Consider the following 21918-nt stretch of genomic DNA (forward strand, 5'->3'; position numbering starts at 1 on the left):
TGCTTCAATGCGAGTTGCTAATTGGATTGCAAAATGAATTTGCTATGCAAATTTGCAGAGAAAACAGCAACTCGCATCTCGTACCAAATTGGATTGACCCCCAAGAGTCTAAAACATAAATATACACTTTCTCATGTATCATATATGTAGTGCAGTTATCCAGTAATATTTTCATTAAAGTCTTACAAGAACTGCATGCACATGTCGGCATTGTTTGATACTTAGACATCTGGGGCTGAGGAGATCCATCTGTGGTGTCCGTGACCCATATTTATTGTCACTAGCTTACCCCTCCCCACCTGTGTGTGTTTAATGCTCCTACCACAGAGGAGATTACTGCCCTGCAGACACTTCTAGCAGAGGAGATGTGTATTTATATCCTCCTGAGGGAATAGAGGTGTCAGAGAGAGAAATTGTATAAAATCTCTTACCAAGCTCCCTTGTCTTGGTGTGAAGTTATATATTACATGCTGCAGCAAAGAATGATGTATTCACACATGATACAGGCTACTGAGGAACATGCTTTATAGTAATATCCTTTATATCTATGCTTTGACATTTCCAGTCCTCAGTGTAAGACACCGCCCTCTGAGGATTGTATTTGGAAGTCACCATTAATAGTACAGTATATGCAAAGTATTCAGTAGGCACAGAATGTACAACCAGTGTTTCCCAACATGTGCTAAAGATTTCTCAACATCCTGTATCTCTTTAACCTATTCAGTGCTAATTACCTTATTACAGTTATTGACTTTCCTGAGGAAAAAAAGGATGCTCCTGGGTACCGGAAGCTGGGAAGAGTCAGTTTCCATAGCAACTATTTCCAGACAGTGGAAGAAGGTGCGTTGGAAAAACACTGCCCAGCAATGTATTTAACATCAAGCTATTGAAACAATAAGCTGCTTGAAGTATAAAAGTCTCTTATGTTGCTACTTTAGCTGTAGTGGGTCTAACGCGATGATAGGAATCCCGATATACAATACTTCAGGAGAAGCACGGTGCAGCCCTCTAGCCTTCATAAGGGCTTCCATAACCCTAATCTCAGTTATAAATGAAAACAATACATTTAATCAAATTAAGATACACCTACAGATGTGTCCTCATTCACCTAGCCTTAATATGCCATATGGCATGAGACACCCGATTCGACTGAGCCGCCCCGAGAGGTGTAGTGTACCATCTTTTGTCAGATGAACGATTGAAGGATTTGAACGATTTTACCAAAGTTTTGAACGATTGAACGATTTTTGACTGCATTAAAATGAATGGAATCTTCCAAGTCTGACTGCAAACACATCAGATGTCAGATATCGTTATCTGACAAACGGGAACGCGCATCGTTCATCGTCCATCGTTCAGGCATGTCAGATATGTCAGATTTTCCTTCAGATATGAACGACTGAACGATTTTTAAATCGTTATCGTTCAGATCTGAAGGAAAAATCTGACCGTGTGTATACACCATTAATATGCCATATGGCATGAGACACCGGATGCGACTGAGCCGCTCCGAGAGGTGTAGTGTACCATCTTTTTCTTTCAATTTTGCATCTTATTCGCATCCTAGGTGCAGCAAAATATCACTCACACTGTACTACAGACGCCGGGCTGAGAAAAAGGCGCGGATGCTGCATCGGCTCTTCGTATACCGATCAGACTCATTCGCACACAGATGTACAAATGTCACACATCAAATTGATCAGCGCAATCTAGCAAAGTAGTTTTGTCTCTTCGAGTTGTTTTATTTGTGCAAATAAGTTGCACATTGTGAGCGAAAAAGACGCTCGGCGCGGATGTGTCACCCGGGACTTGGCACGCCGAGAGGGGCTGATTGACACTAGTGAAACCACACTGGATGAGAACATATCTATATCTGTAAAAACATAGTAAAAGGCATTTAAACAAGTGTTACAATGTGTAACAAAAATATCTGTCAGTAAATAAGAAAGGAGCTGAGTCTTGCAGGTGACGGCCGCCTGTTGCCGTATAAGTGACCGAAAGGCTTCTTTTGATTTGTATATTTGATGCAATTTTAAAATTGTTAAACAATTAAAAGGCAATAATGTTTTATTCTAAATTCACAGGTCATGATGTAATATGCAAGGATTTTTTAGATGACCATGCCCTGCCTAACAACTGTGGCCATATAGTCTATAATATAATATATATGGGTATGCCCCTTTTATGACCCAATCATCACTTACTGCCATATGTATCCTTTCAACATTAATGACATAGGGAATAGCAAAATGCGTCTAAAGAGATGCAGTTTCCGACCTTTTCAGAGTTGATTGCATACGCAAGTCTGTAGCTGTGGCCAGGGACGGACTGGGGCTGTAGATCAACCCTTGCAGTCCCCACTGTGCGTGCGCCATAGACTCCATAGGCTCGCAAAAGAGGCGTGGTTACGTTTAATGGGGCCGTGCCATGAGTCACGGGGGCCTGGCCTCGCGGCACGCCCTCGTCTCTTAGCATTCCGGCCGAGCAGAGCGCCAAGAGGTGGTACTACTTGGCAGGGATTTAACACCGGACCGGCATATCATGTGCACCGGCCCATCACTAACGCCACCCCTTCTCTCCCCCTGAGCTCATGCCATGAACTCCAGGGGGGGACACCTCCAGAGTCGGGCAGCTGATATATGCCCTGTGCAGCGGCAGCCACACTACTCAAGCTGGCCCTGAGGCCATCAGCCCATCTGGCATTTGCCAGAAGCGCCAGATGGCCAGTCTTTCCCTGGCTGCGGCTCTCTCTCCCCTTCACATACTTAGCCCAGATACGAATGGAATCAGACTGGGTATATGGTTTCACTGTGAGTATTAAAAATCGCTGGACACCTACGTGGCTTGGAGTATTTGAAATGCGAGGCAGACGTAAATATAAATGTACAGTATTTATTATTTGTTTATGACAACACTTGAAAATCTATGTCCAGGCTTTCCCTTCCCCAGCTATGGGCCGTACATATTCAATTAGAGGCGAAAAGTCAGTTTCGGCAATACTTTTTTGCAGATGACGTCATTTTCGCCAATTCCACTTTTCCCCGTATTCAATTTCTGACTTTTCGCCAAGGCAGAAAGTCAACGCAATGGACCCGGTGAAAAAGCTTCACCTATAAATAGCAGGTGGATAAAAGAGCAGAATTGGGGTTTTGGGATGCAAACGTAGGAAAACGACCCAGCACCTTTTGGACAGCCCCCCAAAGGTAAACTGTGTAAAAAAAAGAAAAAAAAATACTTAAGGACACACCAAAAAAGTACTTTCATTTTGGGGGCGAAAAAAACAAAAGTTGGGGTACAAAGTTAAAAACTAGCAAAATAGACTCCAAAATAGCAAAATAGACACCTGCCGCAACTACCTGCAATCATAAAAACACCTGCCGCATACCCCCCGTATGCGGCAGGTGTTTTTATGATTGCAGGTAGTTGCGGCAGGTGGAATTTTCACATTTTTTAAAACTTCATATTAGCAACATTAAGATATGCTAGTACCCATTTTCATGTACCCCAAAGTTGATGGGACTAGTTATTTTCTACAAAAAAACTTCCAAAATGCTATTCTTCGCTACTTCTTAAAACACGCAAAATAGCACCTATTGAGACCATTTAAAGTGGCCATATACCTTCAGCAGTGCTATTCGGGGGTATCCAGAGTGATCCCCCATGTCAGTGCATCTTTTGGGGGGTGTCAGGCTGATTTCCCCAAAACTGACCGAACTTTTCGCTGGTTTCAGTTTCGACGCGTCCCGTTTTTGCCGATTTGGAATTAAATATGGGGATAAGCGGGGACGAGCGCGATACTTTTTCGCACCCAAAACCAGCGATGATGGCAAAAAGTCCGGCAACGGACTTTTCACTTCTAATTGAATACAGTCCTGTGTATGAAACACAGTTGCAGCAGTTTTATTGTTTTGCATAAATGGGTATGTTATTAACGTTGAGGCCAATCAGCCGCAGTCATCATCATCAGTGTGCACCTTACACCAGATTATAACACCCGTAAATCAGACCCCTGCAGCCAGTTTCTCAGTGTACAATTTAATCACAATTGGTGTGGATGCCTACACGCCCACACCACACCCTTACTGTACTTAAGCCACATTTACACCCCCTTTCTAGCCCACTCCTGTGTCCCTAATCATACACAGTCACCTGTCTGGTGTACGCATGAAAAAATACACATATACTCACCAAGAGAAATTCAAGTTGCAGCTGATAAAAAGACACAATCTGCGTTTACACCTGACTCAGAACGCCCTAATCAGTCTATATACAGAATGATTAAATACATTATTTGCATAAGTCCTAAATGTGATCAACACTGTACAACTCTTCTATTGTCTAGCAACATAACATTAGATATATATAACATGCACAGAAACACAGGTTTGCTTATTATTTTAAGTGGATATTTAATATAAAATAAGAGTATTATAAGATAGTAAAGGGTAAATCAACTTGAACTGAGGGATGATGAGATAAAAAACAAAACTCCAAAACTGCAGGGGGTTCATCCTCAAACCATTTCTGCATGTGTTAGCTATGCACAGATATCTCTTCCAGTGGGTGTTTCCGGGAAGCATCCTGTTTGCTCAGAGACTCGGTGTACTGTAAATGCATTTTGTATTTGTTGCTAAAAGAAATGAAAGACTAGGGAAGGAAAGCTATGGCTTCTCAGGGTTAGAAGATCTGCCCTGCACCAAAGTACATGTTTCACAACAGAAGATAATTTCACACAGGGTTTCCATGACATTGTCAGTGTCCTCACAGTACTCTCTGGTCTGTGTGGGGCGGAAGGGGTTACCTACAAGGGAACTGACAATACCTCCCCACAGAGCTGTTATCAATGTTTTTCCTTGCTGACAAATCCCACCCATTTAGGGAAGTCATCAGCCAATCAGAAAACTTATTTCCTATCCTCCCTACTCCCTCCCTAACATTGATGGGGCCAATAAGGTTACACTCTGTTAAAGGCCAGATTCTTATGTGTTAGGAAATGAAACTTGCAGACCAAGCATCCTTCTTATCTCCTCAAAGTGCGACTTGTAACAAATATTACATTGTGAATGTCAAAGATTGTTAAACAAACATAACATCTACTGTTGGCTTGCTATGAAACGAGATCTGAGGCAGCAGCTTTACTGTAGGGTGCTAAGACATCAGCGAGACAGAACGCACAGTACATATCCTTTGTGTAGGCGTCTAACACTGAGCTAATAGCCAAAAACTCTGCTTTTCCACTTCAAACAACGAAACACAGTAATAGGGGGAGATTTAATAAAGCTTGGAGAGAGATAAAATTGTAAGAGATAAAGCACCAACCAATCAGCTCCTAGCTGTCTTTTTTCAAATGCAGCCTGTAAAGTGACAGATAGGAGCTGATTGGCTGGTGCTTAATCACTGAAATTTTATCAAGCTTTATTAAATCTCCCCCTAATCTTATAAAAACTACATAGTGTGGCAATAATAATACAGACGTAAATAAAGGCATCATTACTTACTTTTTAGGAGTTCATTTTAATGTGGGGTACGATTTTGGTATGCATACGCACTTACTAATAGGCCACACGCTATGTCTGGCCAGACATCACAACTGGGCAGCCATTTAAATATTTAGTATATAGGTTGGTCGGTCGTCTGTACACACACGCAGATGTCTTTCAGATATACGGCCAATCACAGATATATCGCGTATACACATGAGCCAATGCACTTAAAGATAAATTGTTCGTCGGCTGTACAAACGATACATCGCTCAGTGTGTACCCAGCATAAGAGTAGGTAACAGACGGCCCTGGGACCACATGCAATATAAATATACATACAGTACCATTCTTATGCATAATGTTTACTACACTGTTCACTACACTGTGCAGGGGCACCGAGCGGGGGGGAGGTACGGACCCGGGCCCCTCTAACAAGCCCAGCCCGGGTCCGCCGCCGCCACCCCTCCCTCTTATCCCTAAGCAGCCCAGTACATGCTGCTGTGTGCTGGGCTGCAGTAGGATGCCAGGAAGACTGCTACCACTGAGCAGCAGCAGCAGACTCCTTTCCTGCCTGTGGCGGGAGTGATCACACTAATCGGGTCCCTTCCACCCCTGTCTGACTCCTTCAGACTTGGCAGTGCTAATGCTGACCATACACTAGTACGACCAACATAAGATGAGATTCATCTTACCATTTACCTTGAACCTCCCGGCAGCTCCCTGGCAGTCCCGGCCGCACAATTGAGATAGGATCGATCTGCAGTTTAGGAGGGAAGGTCATTGAAAGAACACACACTTCTTCAAAATGTCACTGAAATGACACCAGTCAGACGCACGATGCATCACATGCACAAATACACGGCACGCTCTGCATACGATTACGATAGATAATATGGGCTGCACATCTAATCATACGATACGGTTTAAGAGCGGCAGGAGCACGCATCGGAATGTATCCTACCTAAATACTACACGATTTCCAAACAATTCATCGTACGACGCATCTAAAATCTGGCAATCGGCCCGAAATTGTGCTAGTGTATGGCCAGCATTAGTTTCACTGCTATGAAAGTACCAGTGAAGGGGATCGCACAGACAGCTGATTTTCGTATCAGCTGTCTCCACACCGGAGTAAAGTTGAATTGCTCTGGTGAATTTGTATTCACCACTGCAACTATTTGGATACTTAATTATCAGGGGCCGCCCAGCCATTGATAATTAACATGATGAGTGGACCCCACAAAGTGACGTGAGATAAAGTAATAATAACCAATCAGCTTCTAACAGTCATTTCACAGGCTGTGCTTGAAAAATGACAGGAGCTGATTGGTTAGTACTTTATCGCACTTGAAGATTTGATACACCTTCTTGTACACTAAATTTATTTTACCTTTACCGGGAGCTCTTTTTCACACATCCAACTTTCTGTTATTTTAATATGGTTTTAAATTCTCAGTACTTACACAACATGTACTATCACAATAGGCTATCTATGTACAAATAACAGGAGCACATGATATTACTTAACACCCCCCCCCACTCTGTCTACACTGTGGCACAAAACAATTTGTTTGCTCAATGTACAGGTGATAATCTTTCACTGACAATTAACCATTTGAAAGCATCATGTTTGAAATTGTAAAGCCGACCCTGTTAAAATCCCGTAAACCCTTAAAGTCTGCATTATGGCTTCAACCTGACGCCGTCCCCGTTCTGAGTGTCACCATTTTGATTCTTGAACCTGGAACTTCTTACCTCCTACACTGTTGTGTACTTGTGACTGTACAGTACTCAGACTAACATTGGATGCATCAGGGTGGTGGAACTATCAGGCTTTATCTGGCCCTGACCAACTGTATACCTCCAATACGTTGTAGCCCCCACTACAATAAAGCACTTTGCATGGTTTACAGCGAGACTATCTGACAGTAAGAAGTCTTACAAGGCTTCTTCTCTAGAAAGATCTGACTCAGAGTCAGCCAAATACACTACTACCATGTTGTCATGGTTATCAGCTGCATTGTCAGCCTAGTGTTTCAGTTTCCCAAGAGGGGTAATTATGTCATGATGAATGAGAGGTATCATCATGTCCTGGACGAGTGGAGAATTCATAACACTTGCCCACCAGTGCTCTTTTTTGCCTGCTGTGTTTCCTGGGCATAAATGCTGATAAAGGGCCTTATACAACAGTGCACTGCTGAACGCAGATTCCCGATGTGCCCCGTTCTGCGCATGTGCAGAATGAGTATGTGATCCCGCTCGCAGACTAGCAGCAGACTGGCAGAGATTGACAATCTGCTGCCGTTTGTGGGCGGGAGGGGGCGGCGATGGCCTCCGTTTCCTGAAACGGAGGAGTGTTGCCGCTGTTGGGGGGAAGGGAAGATGCCAGGATCTCCGTCGGCCTCTTCCTCTCAACTGCGGTGGCCGGCTGCGGGACCCCATGGGTCACCCTAGCCGGCCGATTTTACGCAGATTATCTGATGCTGCGTTGGACAACGCACCTCGGATAAGTAATGCACAGGAGGCGTGATACACCCTGCTGCATTACCATAGCTGCAAGGATCTGCCTGCGTGCAGCTTTGCAATTGCGATCCTTACTGAATCAGGCCTAAAATGAGGATAACCTGTGATAACATTGATTCCCCCCCTTACAATGCATAAGGAGATTTATGATACATTTTGTCAGGTTTTTTTACCAATGGGTTTTAAATCCCTATGCTGGTGAGCTAGGAGCTTACTGTCTTGAATAGGACCAACAACTGATCATTTGAAATAATTGTAGCTACTGTTTCTTTGCTATATGCTGTTGTTGTGCCTATTTTAAGTGTTGTCACTCTGCTGGAGCTACTAGCTAACCTCTCTTGATCTTATATGGCACCAGTTGAGTTAGCTGTCGCCAAACCCCATAAAGGCCTGTGATCTCCCAGATAGCAAATAACAGTTACAGAAGAAACATATCCCATTCTCACTTCTTTTGAGCCAGAACATTTCTTTTCATGTGTTTCAGAGAGCAATTAAACTGTTCTACAAGCCCATAGTTTTGTGAATGAGCTGTGAATTGTTTTGACACCCAACAGTAGTTTTTCGGGAGTAGGGACACAAAACGGGTTCCCTCGATGGGGTCCATCAGGAACACTATTAGTGCGCAAATATAAGGACCAGCTGTTTGACAACCATTCTAGAAGCCATACGAACTAAGGACCTGATTCAGACCCGCTCGCTAGATACGATCGCTCGCTTGATGCGTATGCAAATTCAGCAAGGCTGGCGATCACATGGCAAGGCATTAGCACGCCCAGTATGTCTTGGTGTGCGATCGCATTGTGTATGCAGACACCCACCAACCTGTCTTAAGATGTCCACTTTCCCACGTCATCTCCAGGAAGTGTATGCAACCATCGGTAACATCAAGTACCATCGTAAGCAAACGCGCCGCTTGTAGTTGACCATGCCCTGCTGCAAGCACTGCGAGCACTTCAGTGTAAATTTCAGCCAAGTGACCTGTACTATGACGCTGCCTCTAAATTATGCACGCCTCTGAAACAGCGTTGAGACGCTCAGGCACGCCTGCGTTCGCACCACCACTCTCCCGTTTCTAGCAGCCAGCCCCTGTCACCACCCACAAACGGCTTCTCCTGTCACTCACGTTGCTGGGCAGTCTATGTGCAGCGAGCGAACGCTTCACGATCTCTCGCACTGGTACTTGCACTGCAATGCGTACGCATAAGCACTAAGCGAACCATCGGCAGCTACGAGCGAATGCGGGTCTGAATCAGGTCCTAAGGGTATTGGGTGGCAACACTAAATTACAGTCAGGTGCATAAATATTGGGACATTGACAGAATTTTCATATTTTGGCCTCTATTCACCACCACAATGGCTTTGAAATGAAACAAACAAGATGTGCTTTAACTGCAGACTTTCAGATTTAATTTGAGGGTAATTACATCCAAATCGGGTGAACGGTGTAGGAATTACAACGGTTTCTATATGTGCCTCCCACTTTTTAAGGGGCCAAAACTAATGGGACAAACGAAACAATCCTAAATCTAACTTTCACTTTTTAATACTTGTTGCAAATCCTTTGCAGGCAATTACAGCCTGAAGTCTGGAACGCATAGACATCACCAGACGCTGGGTTTCATCCCTGGTGATGCTCTGCCAGGCCTCTACTGCAAATGTCTTCAGTTCCTGCTTGTTCTTGGGGAATTTTCCCGTCAGTTTTGTCTTCATCAAGTGAAATGCATGCTCAATCAGATTCAGGTCAGGGGATTGATTTGGCCATTGCATAACATTCCACTTTTTAGCCTTAAAAAACTCTTTGGTTGCTTTTGCAGTATGCTTTGGGTCATTGTCCATCTGCACTGTGAAGCGCCGTCCAATGAGTTCTGAAGCATTTGACTGAATATGAGCATATAATATTGCCCAAAACACTTCAGAATTCATTATGCTGCTTTTGTCAGCAGTCACATCATCAATAAATACAAGGGAACCAGTTCCATTGGCAGTCATACATGCCCACACCATGACACTACCACCACCATGCTTCACTGATGAGGTGGTATGTTTTGGATCATGAGCAATTCCTTTCCTTCTCCAAACTCTTCTCTTCCCATCACTCTGGTACAAGTTGATCTTTGTCTCATCTGTCCATAGGATGTTGTTCCAGAACTGTAATGGCTTTTTTAGATGTTGTTTGGCAAACTCTAATCTGGTCTTCCTGTTTTTGTGGCTCACCAATGGTTTACATCTTGTGGTGAACCCTCTATATTCACTCTTGTGAAGTCTTCTCTTGATTGTTGACTTTGACACATATACACCTACCTTCTGGAGAGTGTTCTTGATTTGGCCAACTGTTGTGAAGGGGTTTTTCTTCACCAGGGAAATAATTCTTCTGTCATCCACCACAGTTGTTTTCCATGGTCTTCCGAGTCTTTTTGTGTTGCTGAGCTCTCCAGTGCATTCTTTCTTTTTAAGAATGTTCCAAACAGTTGATTTGGCCACACCTAATGTTTTTGCTATCTCTCTAATGGGTTTGTTTTGATTTTTCAGCCTAATGATGGCTTGCTTCACTGATAGTGACAGCTCTTTGGATCTCGTATTGAGAGTCGACAGCAACTGATTCCAAATGCATATGTCACACCTAGAATCAACTCCAGACCTTTTACCTGCTTAATTGATAATAAAATAACGAGGGAATAGCCCACACCTGTCCATGAAATAGCTTTTGAGTTGATAGTCCCATTACTTTTGGCCCCTTAAAAAGTGGGAGGCACATATAGAAACCGTTGTAATTCCTACACCGTTCACCTGATTTGGATGTAATTACCCTCAAATTAAATCTGAAAATCTGCAGCTAAAGCACATCTTGTTTGTTTCATTTCAAAGCCATTGTGGTGGCGAATAGAGGCCAAAATATGAAAATTCTGTCAATGTCCCAATATTTATGCATATAGGTGAATGCTTCATGATTTTTGTAATAGTCCATGGGAATAGTCACAGGGAATTTGTGTAACAGCAATGAGAATGGAAAGTGAACAGAATGATGGTTTGGGTGAGTGTCTGGCATTGGCAGCAAGGCCTGCGGGAGTTGCAGGACTGTGGGGATGGATACTACAATCTGCTAAGTCTGTAATGTGGCTGCCAGGCCAGTATGTTTCTTTCTAATAGCTCTCACAGCAGTCAGTCCGCTCTCACACAGGTTGGTTTTCGGATGGATCCAATCCAGGTTGATACGTTTTTCTTAACCAATTTGCTGAGAGCTGAGAATAAGAAGTAATGGTGCGTACACACTAGACGATATGCTCCCTGAGCGATATCGTCTAGTGTGTCCCCGGCAGGGTGTGCTCAATGTCGTTCATGACATTGAGCACACCCGCTGAACGATATCATTAATGATATCGTTCAGCGCCGGGCTCTCTCCCCCATTCCCCAACATGCAGCAACCTGACGATGTGCATGTTATCCTGATGAACGATGATGACGAACGACCCGCGGGAACACGCGTTGTCGTTATCATTCATCGCTTTTGTGTAAAAAATGGACGATAAAGTGGACGACTGAACGATAACGATATCATTATCGTTCAGGCGTCCACTTTAATCGCCCAGTGTGTACCCACCATTAGAGTATATATGTCAGTGTGTTCTTGTTATCTCTGAACCTAATGAAGCAACTAACTCATGGCAGTCTTGGGATCATTGGGGGTCATTCAGACCCGCTCGCAAGCGCAGGACGCTCGCAAGCGGGTCGATGTTCCCCCACTGCGCATGCGCATGACGGAGGGAGCTCCGTCGTGCGCATGCGCGAGACCCGGCGAGCGACGGGCTCTCCATCGCTCCGGGTCTCGCACCAAAGGGGGCGTGCTGTCGATGTTGATTGACAGCACGCCCCCTTTGGTGGGCGTGATGGGGCGTGCCTGCCAGACGGAGGCGTTCCCATGGGAACGCCTACCGTCTGAAGCCGGCCCCACTGACATCACTAGTGATGTCAGTGGGAGTGATTTTGGCTCTGATAGAGCCAAAATCACTCCAGGGCTTGCGGCAGCGAGACCCTACCGCAGGGTCTCCGTCACAAGCCCGATGGTCTCGATGGTCAAGACCATCGCGACCATCATCATGGACGCTCGCATATGCTGTGGGTGGGCACCCACAGCTATGCGAGCGGCCAGGAGGCCGCTCCATTTTCATGGAGGAGGGCCCTGATTCAGAGCGAGCGCTCTGGTCAGAGCGTTCGGCTCTGAATCAGGCCCATTCTGCCTTACATGAGACAGGAGAGCCAGTTCCTTTCCTAGAGTGACCCAGGGTGTTCAGGGCTGTTTGTATCTGGTCCCCCCCACCATTTATAGTGGATGTGGATTACATCATAGAGGTCACTACTTTTTTGTCACTTATATTGCATAGTGTAGAGTTGATCAGCCCTACAAGTGGGAAAGACTCCACTTCGCTCTCATTAACTGTGTAAAGTCAAAGTCTTCAGTCTCGCCAAGAGAATAAGCCTTCTGTGTATCACCAAAATGGCAGCCCAAAATTCATCTGGTCATTTCTCTTATCTAGTTGTCATTTCGAAAGCTGACATATAATTTTCTATCTTGTTGCTTGGAGTCATCTTTTGAAAGCAAAGATTGGCCTGGATTGCTGTCTCCAGCTGGTAACATCGTCATGATGGAGATGTACTTTTGTAAGTGACCCTTCATTTGAATACTGGCCCACTGTGTCTCTGCAGGACTGTTGCACGGCAGCTAGAGTTCACTTGTGATAGCTCTTCACTGTAATTGGGGTTTGTATGAACATGCAGGAGCACCTTTCATAAGGACTCATGGTACCTGTGACAGCCAGATTGCGGCTTGAATATGGCTGAGACAGTAGTATGTGGACATGAAACCATCCTAAAGGTGCCTGTAATGATTTCCTCACTAAATAAGATCTCAAAAAGATCACATACTGCTAGATGTGTAGGACATGTTGAGTGCCCAGCCATACTTGCCTACCTTCCCGACACATCTTGGAGACTCACCAATATCCCGTTTCTCCTTCTTGTAATAAGGGTGACACTTGATCGTCATCATCCTACCCCAGCTGCACACTGACACAATCACGTCACTGAGCTGTGGGGGTAATGGAGTCATTATGACGCGAATGACACCACATAGTCTCTTTCATTTGCCCTTTGGGCCTTGCCTCCAGGATTTCCCGGAAGGGAGGTAAAACCAAAATAGCAATTAAGCTTCCAGTACATGAAATCCTGTCATTACTATGTGTGTGGGCAGATCAAATGATTAAAATTAGTAATATATAACATCCTGATAATGGTCCATTCAATTTCAAATGCATTATTATTATGGGACATTGTAGGACTTTCTCATCTCCTCAACCAACATTTCTCATTCTTATCGTTACACTTTCTTGTGACATATTTGCAGTATAGGGCAGAAGCCGTCACTATGCCTTCCTTAAGCACATCCCTATGGTGTCTAATGCCAGTGGTGCACCTCTAGGGAAGGTCACTGCAGCAACCAGTCCAAAAGTCAGTTAGTGTGAATAGGCCCCATCAGACATTATTGCACCCCCCCCCAAAAAAAAACAAAAAAAAAACCAGTAAATGAAGTCTGTGATTGGAATTTTATCTGAACAAAATGGATAATTACACCTTACTAATTAATGGCTTGTCCAGACAAGCACTTTCTCATTGCCTTTCAAGAGCAACGTGACAAGAGTAGGATGTCAGTAATATTCTCTATGCCTGCCACACATGGGAAGTACACAGCGAACAAAATCATTTGTGTTACAGAAATTGTTTCATTTAAATTATACCCAACATTTATTACAGTTCAGCTTGTACAAATCACAACTGTCCCTATTGAATTCGCTATGATTCATTGCATCTTGTTGTTGCTTATTTTCAAACTGGATGACAGCTTAATTGAGAATAACCTGGAAGTAAGTGACCTCGCTCCTGTCGCCCTACTTCAGTTCAGTTTTATATTTCCTACTAAACTTCAGTTATACTATCATAATGCATTGTTGTTCTGTTTGTATCCAGTACGTATGTACAAGGCTCTATGTTTTTCAATCAGTATAAAATGTTAATTTAGATGAATATTAACTGTAACAGTAGATTATTTCTCCAAAATTAGATGATCCTTTTAGAGTGGAATGTGTTACATACACTGGAAAGTCCTCTATATGGTGAGAAGGGAGGGGCTTTGTAGTATACAGCTCTGGAGCAAAGTCTTCAGGTAACACATGCTGGAGATAGCGGGTTTAGCAAAGATTTGGTTTATCCTGATAAATAACGAACATTTGCTTTTTGTCCCATCACAGGAGCTTTCAGACTTAAGAGCCCGGTCGCCAGTACTGGAGGAAGGAGCTTGATCTTTTATCTGGGTTACGTTGTCATTAAATGGCTGATAAACAAATCAGGTAAGTCACAATTCCAGTACGTGTGATATACTGTAGGGGTATTATGTGTGTTACCATGGTGTGAATGACAGACTGAGGTTCTACACAGTGTTGTCCTCTGTCCCTGTGCGCAATGGACATTCTTAATAGAGTAACTATTTATTTTCATACCTGGGAATGTGCCAGGAATTACTTCTCAGCATTCATAGTATCAAACTATGCCATGATATTACATTGCAATATTTCCATGTCGGTGTACAGAACAGACTGGGAAAGTTTTCCCGCAGATTATTCTGGATTAATGGCATTCGTATTCCTTAGCGATAGAAGGGTTCATAGTTCATTGCTGAGAACTCTGTTATAAACCTGTGATATCTCCTCTATTCATACATTGTAACAATCTTCTCCAGTGAAAAGGTTACACACATTCATTTCAATTTCTCTATGTTAATGTGTTTTCACATTTAAGTGATAAAGTAGCTAGCAACACCCCACAATCCGGTCATGTACTACTAGCAGCAAGGCTTACCACATTACCTGCAAGGGACCGGAAGGTATTGTGGATTAAATAGATATTGTAGCCTGTATCATCAGGTGGCCCAATATTTCATTTTGCAGACTCAAAATGACCACAAGGCCCAACTACGTATTAAATTAGAAGCAAAAAGTCTTTTCGCCAATGACATAATTTTCGCCGATTTCATTTATCCCTGTATTCAAGTAGTCCGACTTTTCGCCGCCGCAAAAAGTCAATGCATCAGACCTGGCGAAAAAGTATCGCCTATGAATAGGTGGAGAGAAAAAGTGCAGAATTGGGGTTTTGGGGTGCAGACTATCCCAAAACCACCCTGCAGCCCTTGGACAGTTCCCTAAAGGTAATCTGTGTCAAACATTTTTTAAAAATTACCTTAAGACACCCCAAAAAAGTACTTTCGTTTTGGAGGCAAAAAATACAAAGTTGGGGGACAAAGTTGGGGGACAAACTTGAAAACTAGCGAAATGGACTCAGGGGGATAGACTGTTTTGGGATAGTCTGCACCCCAAGTATGCCCCAGGTGTTGTTTTGATTGCAAGTGGTTGCGGCAGGTGGATTATCCACGTTTTTAAAAACTTCTCATTAGCAACTCCAAAATATGCTAGTACCCATTTTCATGTACCCCAAATTTGATGGGACAACTTATTTTCACAAATAAAACCTCCAAAATGCTATTCTTCACCACTTCTGTAAAAAAGCTATATAGCTCCTTTTGTGACCATTTAAAAACGTCAAATACCTTCAGCAGGGCTATTTGGGGGTTTCCAGAGTGATCCCCCACGTCAGAGCATCTTTTGGAGGGTGTCAAGCTTATTACCCCAAAAATGACAGAACTTTTCGCTGATTTCAGTTTCGCCGGGTCCCGTTTTCGACGATTTGGAATTGAATACGGGGAAGTGCGGGGATGACGCCATAAGTATTCGCCTCCGTTGATGGCGAAAAGTCCGGCAATGGACTTTTCATTTTTAATTGAATACGGGCATATAATGGAATTGACATCAGATCATGATTTATGGGCATGTTGATAAATATGTTAAGTAGGTGATGTATATCTTCCGCTGTGATGAACCCAGACAGGCTCCACTGTACATATAATCTGTGCTTTCTTCTGCAGTGAGTAGATGCACATTTCTGGGTCCTCATCCCAATAAAAAAATGTAGCTATGGGGACTGGCGATGGGATTTATGTCACTGCCTGATGCCCAATGCTCATCCTGAGCAGCAGAACTATCCCATGTATCCCAGTAGATCGTAAGCGTGCGAGCAGGGCCCTCTTACCTCTTTGTCTGTCCGTTCATCCAGTCTCGTTTTACTACGGAATATGCTGTTAATAAATGTACATAATAATTGTGTCTGTCAGACCAGGCCGTGTCTCCTATCTGTCTAGATAAAGTTATATTTTATAGAGATGTCACATGGTAATGTGTAAAGGAGAAGTGACTACCCTATCCGCATTGCGGTACCCTAGCTGTCATGTGTTAGTGTTCAGCATCACTGTTTTTCCGTCTGCAGTTTGCCTGCCAAGCTTATAAATGGAGGAATAGCTGGATTAATCGGTGTTACCTGTGTCTTTCCTATTGACTTGGCCAAGACTCGACTACAAAACCAGCAAGATGGACAAAGAATGTACAAGAGCATGTAAGTGGATTATTTCCTGCTAATGAATTGTTACATCAGATGACATTGTGCTCTGACTTACTGCTCACTTAGTTACTGCTAAGCATGTTCTCACTCATATTAGCATCATCAAACTCAGATACAGTACTAAAGAAGTAAAGATTAAATGGAAAGGATCTCTTATTTTCCCTGTATTTCCTGCAGTGTGAGCGGGCACAGCACTCCTATATCTAAGGGAGTCATTTTTCTTGTTCCACCCTCCTTCCTTCCTCCTCCCTAATCAGAAAATAAATGGGGATATCAGAAAACCTGCGCTGCTCCCTCTAATCAAGTACACTGTTAGCCTGATTCAGAGGTGCTCGCAATTGCAGCTGTGACTGTGACTTTTTGCAGGGTCGCAGTGGCTGTAATATGCAAATGCTAGTTTCGGCTATCACCTAGTATTCTAGGGTGCGCCAAACAGTGCAAGCCCAGAGATTCCCACTATCTATGCCCATGGACTGTGCTACTCCGCCGGTGTTTTTGAACATTCTACCATTGGTGTACCATCGACACTTACACCAAACTATGGCTGGCACACTGCCTTCTTCTGAACTCTGTATAAACATGGCCTCTGTGACTGCGGCTCTGCGCCTGAGAATGCAGCCGCCCTCACTGACACGCCCCCGACAGTCCCATAACACGCCACTGAGACAGCCTATTTTTGCCCTCACTTACGGCCACCTCCCAGTTACCACACAGGAATGCCCATGGTTTGGCCTCGCCATTCCTAATGACAACGATCCCGTACGCAACAGCGCATTTGTAACGCATATGTCATAGGGGGGGTTTCAATATTTTTCGCACATGTGCAATATCAAATAATTGCTCATCTCCGCCTATATAGACATAGCGTTCAGTTTGCGCCCACCTCTGTATCAGGTCCTCTGTGTCAACAAAAAGCGATTATGACGGCTGAAAAATGCTTTCCACGTTATCCATCACGACTGGATGTGACCTTACAGACGTCAATGTGTCACATATGTTATTATGTTACAGCAGCATGACAGCAAATAGCTCTACTCATTATCCATTCTAACTGGATATTGATTTTCATGGAAATGAAGATATGGGGGAAGAGCCATAATGTTTCTTTACCTCTCCCAGCCGCCGACCTCTGTGCTGTCCTTGCAGTTATAAAGGAGAAGTCATATGATGCTGAAACCACACACACAATGCAAACATCAAATGCTGATCTTGCAGAGAAAGATAATAACAGAGCAGAACATTAGGCCAGATTACACATCTCCTTATTTACTAGGCGCAAAACACAACAGAAACTAGAAATAAATTAGACATTTGCATTCATTGGGCCTGATTCAGCAAGGATTGTAATTGCAAAGCTGCACGCAGGCTATAGATATGATAGATGCACGCAGGCTCTAGATATGATGTATGCACACAGGCAGCTTTGCAATTGCGATCCTTGCAATAATACAAATGCAGCAGGAGGTGTATGACACCCCCTGCTGCATTTGCAATCCCAGCACTGCGACGGAGGCCGCAGAGCTGGGATCACCATCGCGACCATCGGTGGTCGATGGTCTCGATAGAGGACGGCTCTGGGTGGACTTCCAGCTGAGTAAGCTTCAGGGTGGCAGGCTTGCGAGCTGAACAGACTGCGTACGTCCATGCAGCCCCTGGGCTGGACACTCCCAAAAAACAGGACTGACGCGCCCCTTTTTTGTGAACACCGGCTGCTCCCTCTCCGCCCCTCAAATGCCTGTCAATAAGGGCTAACGTGCGTGTTAGCAGGACCCATTCTGCACACTCGCAGAATGGGTCCTGCGTACGATAATCGGGAATCTGCGTTCAGCAGTGCACTTGCGTGCGCTGCTGGATCAGGCCCATTGTCCTCAGTTACTATCAGTGGCAGTTCCTACCTTTAGCAGTCTGGGGGGCTGCCCGGGCTGCAAATTAGGTCAGCACTGACCCAGACTCCAGCATCTCTAGTATTGCGCAAGCGCAGAAGCTGGGCTCGTGGAAGTAACAGAGGGGAATTTTAAAAAGAAAACGCGCATGCACAGCTGGAATATAACAGCTTCTAGGGCTGCACACTGTGCAGCCCCTAGAAGCACATTGCAGCCAGGGATCAGCACTGCACAGGTTCCTGCTGGAAGCTCTTACTGTGCTGATAACATTCCGGACTGGCAGTCTCACAGGGGGAGGAGTCTCCTCCCCTGAGACTGCCAGCCATGTGTAAGATTGGCAGGTAGGGCTTCCAATAGGAAGCACTATACTGCCAACACATGCAGCAGGGCAGACCTGCACAGGGAGAATGCCTCCTGCTCCCTGCTATGCCTGCCCTGCTGACGCTGGTGAGTGGGAGTTCCGGAGCCAGTGCAGTCTCCAGGACCGGAGCTCACTTGGAACTCACAGTGGTGGATTTTTGCTGGGGGAGCTGCAGTCCCGCGGCCTCTAGGTAGAAACCGCCACTGGTTACTATGCATTACATTAACAAAAGCAAAAAAAAAAATTGGCTTCTGCATAGATAAGTACTGTACAAGAGACAGGAGAGTGCCTGGGATCCATTTTATACAAAAAAATCAGTATATTATGTAAAGGAAATCTGTTGCACAACAATAGGACCGATGTATTAGCATAGAATGGTGTATTGCAGTAGTCCTTGCTCATAATCAGAGGTGGATATTACCTAGGCCCCCAGCAAAAATCCACCTCCTGCAGGTATGCTTAGCAGTGGTAGTGGCTTCCCATTGGAAGCGCTCTCTGCCAATCACAGCCAGATAGGCAGTCCCAGGCAGGGGAAGCTTGGAGTGCTTGTCAGTGTTTGCACTGTGCACATATGCAGGATTGTGATCCCGTGCATGCGCACAGACCAGCAGAGAGCAGCAGACCCCCCGAAGGATAAAGGTAAGAGCCGCCGCTGCTCAGAATGGGGTAGATGTATTATAGTGGCACGTTAAGTGCCGCTATAACGCTTCCTGCTTCGCCTCTTTACCGAGGCGAAGCAGGAAGCACTACCGGTGAGATGTGTGAACATATCACCGGCCGGAGAGGGGGAGCGTTAACTCCCCCCTCCGGCGCTACCCGCTACAGACCACATCGCAACAGCCTAGTGCTGATGCGATGTGTGTCAGGCCCGGCCGGCTCCAATGAGCATGCGCGGTATCTCGCAAGTATCGCGAGATCCCCGCGTGCAGCCCTGGAGCCGGTAGCCGCCACAGCAGGGACAGCGCTGTGACCGTTCGTACATAGCCCAGGCTGTCGGCGCTGCTATCTTGTAGATAGCAGCGCCGATAATGACAGGGGCGCATAGCGCCCCTGTCATTTACCGCCCAGACCCCCGATCATACATCGGGGAGAAACGGTATCAGCGCACTTAACGTGCGCTGATACCGTTTCTGGGCTTCATACATCTACCCCAATGTCCTGCAAATGGAGCATGAGGTTCTGTAAACAATATGTAATTGTACAGATATGTCCTCATACACTATTGCTGCAGGCACACCAAACAGGTTTTTTTTTGCCCGAAAATGCGTCTGTACTGATAAATTTGATATGTGACACATATGTGTGCGACTCATCCTGAGTCTGTATATAAAGTGCTACGATGCAGCAGATGTAGCTTTTTTCCACATTATGCTTCAAAGTTTCGCATATCAGTATCTATAATCTCTAAATATCTAAATCTGGACAATCGCACCCATCGGAAAAACATCCTTATGGTGCAAGGGATCTCATGTGTCATACAGAACCTGCAGGAATATATAACTATATTTCTATATTTTACCACTAATGTCCATGCCTCCGCCTATATCTGTCACAGTGTGTAGGACATGGCCCAGCCAGAAAAGAACTGCCCAGAGACCTACAGTGGTCCTGTGTCTCCCTGATGTTTATCCCTTGGGCTTACCTCTCATAAAATTGAGATCTTCTGTGATATTTCTCCAGACATTGGCAAATGAAGCAGGTTATCCCTATGCTGGTTGAAAACAAGATCTGATACTGCTGTCAGTTTTCACTTACATGGATGGTTATCAGTAATTGTACATATCTCAAAGCTACAATGATTCATGAAGGCAAGGAGATCTCATCTAAAGTTGGATTGTGTCGACCAACTCAACAGCAAACACCGGATGCCACAATATGGTCACATTTGTGGACCAATGCAAGATAAAAAAAAATAGAACCTCACCTCAATCATTTTTGTGCCTACTTATTGTATGTTGAACCTTTACATACTCCTTTTCTGCTTTATAAGAGCAGTTTCACTGTCAAATAATGAAGAATACGTGACGGGGATTGCAGGCTGCTCATGTGGTGGATTCTGCTATGTTTTTGAGAACTCTTTACTAGAGCATTTTTTTCTTTGAAAAAAGTTGCAGGTACTCAGGAAAAAGGAGCAGGTACTCAGAAAAAAGGAGCAGGGACTCAGAAAAAAGGAGCAGGTACTCAGGAAAAAAGGTGCAGGTACTCAGAAAAAAGGAGCAGGTACTCAGGAAAAAAGATGCAGGTACTCAGAAAAAAAGGTGCAGGTACTCAGGAAAAAGGAGCAGGTACTCAGAAAAAAGGAGCAGGGACTCAGGAAAAAAGGTGCAGGCACTCAGACAAAGAAAAGGTGCAGGTACTCAGAAAAAAGGCGCACAGTCACACTGTGTAACCTGAGCAGGGGTTAAAGTTGGCCGGAACAGGGCGGAACTGCGTTCCGTCACTTCTATTTGGAGACGGAACCAGTTCCGCCTCCTCCGACCCACCTCAGCCCAGCGCCACAGGGAGGCTCCATTTGCTGATTTTGTTACCAGTGGGCGCCCAGCTCCCTCTCCACAGCGGCAACCGGAGGTCAGACATGTTGTAATTGTGCCTTAGGGACCGATGTTAATTGATGTTCTCGATGTATTCACAGGACTGCAAGGTATTATGGATCTGAGATAGCGGTAGTGGGCGTCTCTATGCTGGCTGTGCGACGGCTTTGCGATTACATTCATTAGCATATTTTTGCAGCAGTCCTGCATGCGTAATCGCAGCTGCGAAAGCAATAGCAATCTGCAGTGAATCAGGCCCTCAGATCATTATTACCCTAAAGCTGGGTACAAACTGACAGATACATTGGCCAATCAATTGATCGGCCAACATATCTGTAGCCCGTCGGCTAGTGTGTACCCGCGATATGTTGGTGAACGTCGGCGTTCACCGACATATCGCATTGGCTGTGCTGCACAGCCGATGGACAGATATGTCTGCAGACATATCTGTCCATCGGCAGGTGTGTACGGGCAGGCTGCAGACCGCCCGTACACACACAGCGGCAGCCGCGAGGAGGGGAGCGGGACACGCCCACCGGGACACGCCCCCAACATGCCCCCTGGTCGCCGGGACCCGCAGC

At 44.9% G+C, this 21918-nt stretch overlaps 1 protein-coding gene across 1 annotated transcript in view; it reads left to right on the top strand.

Annotated features, from left to right (window-relative positions):
* The window catches only part of SLC25A22 (solute carrier family 25 member 22), a 79233-nt gene that overhangs the window by 14220 nt on the left and 43095 nt on the right, over positions 1-21918 (top strand). The window contains exons 2-3 of the mRNA XM_088471052.1: positions 14306-14404; positions 16431-16556. Coding sequence (XP_088327178.1) covers positions 14385-14404; positions 16431-16556 — 146 coding nt within the window. The 5' untranslated portion in view covers positions 14306-14384. The remainder of the gene's footprint in view (positions 1-14305; positions 14405-16430; positions 16557-21918) is intronic.

This window comes from Taudactylus pleione, unplaced genomic scaffold, assembly GCF_031769625.1.
Source record: "Taudactylus pleione unplaced genomic scaffold, aTauple2 ptg000109l, whole genome shotgun sequence".
NCBI lineage: Eukaryota > Metazoa > Chordata > Amphibia > Anura > Myobatrachidae > Taudactylus > Taudactylus pleione.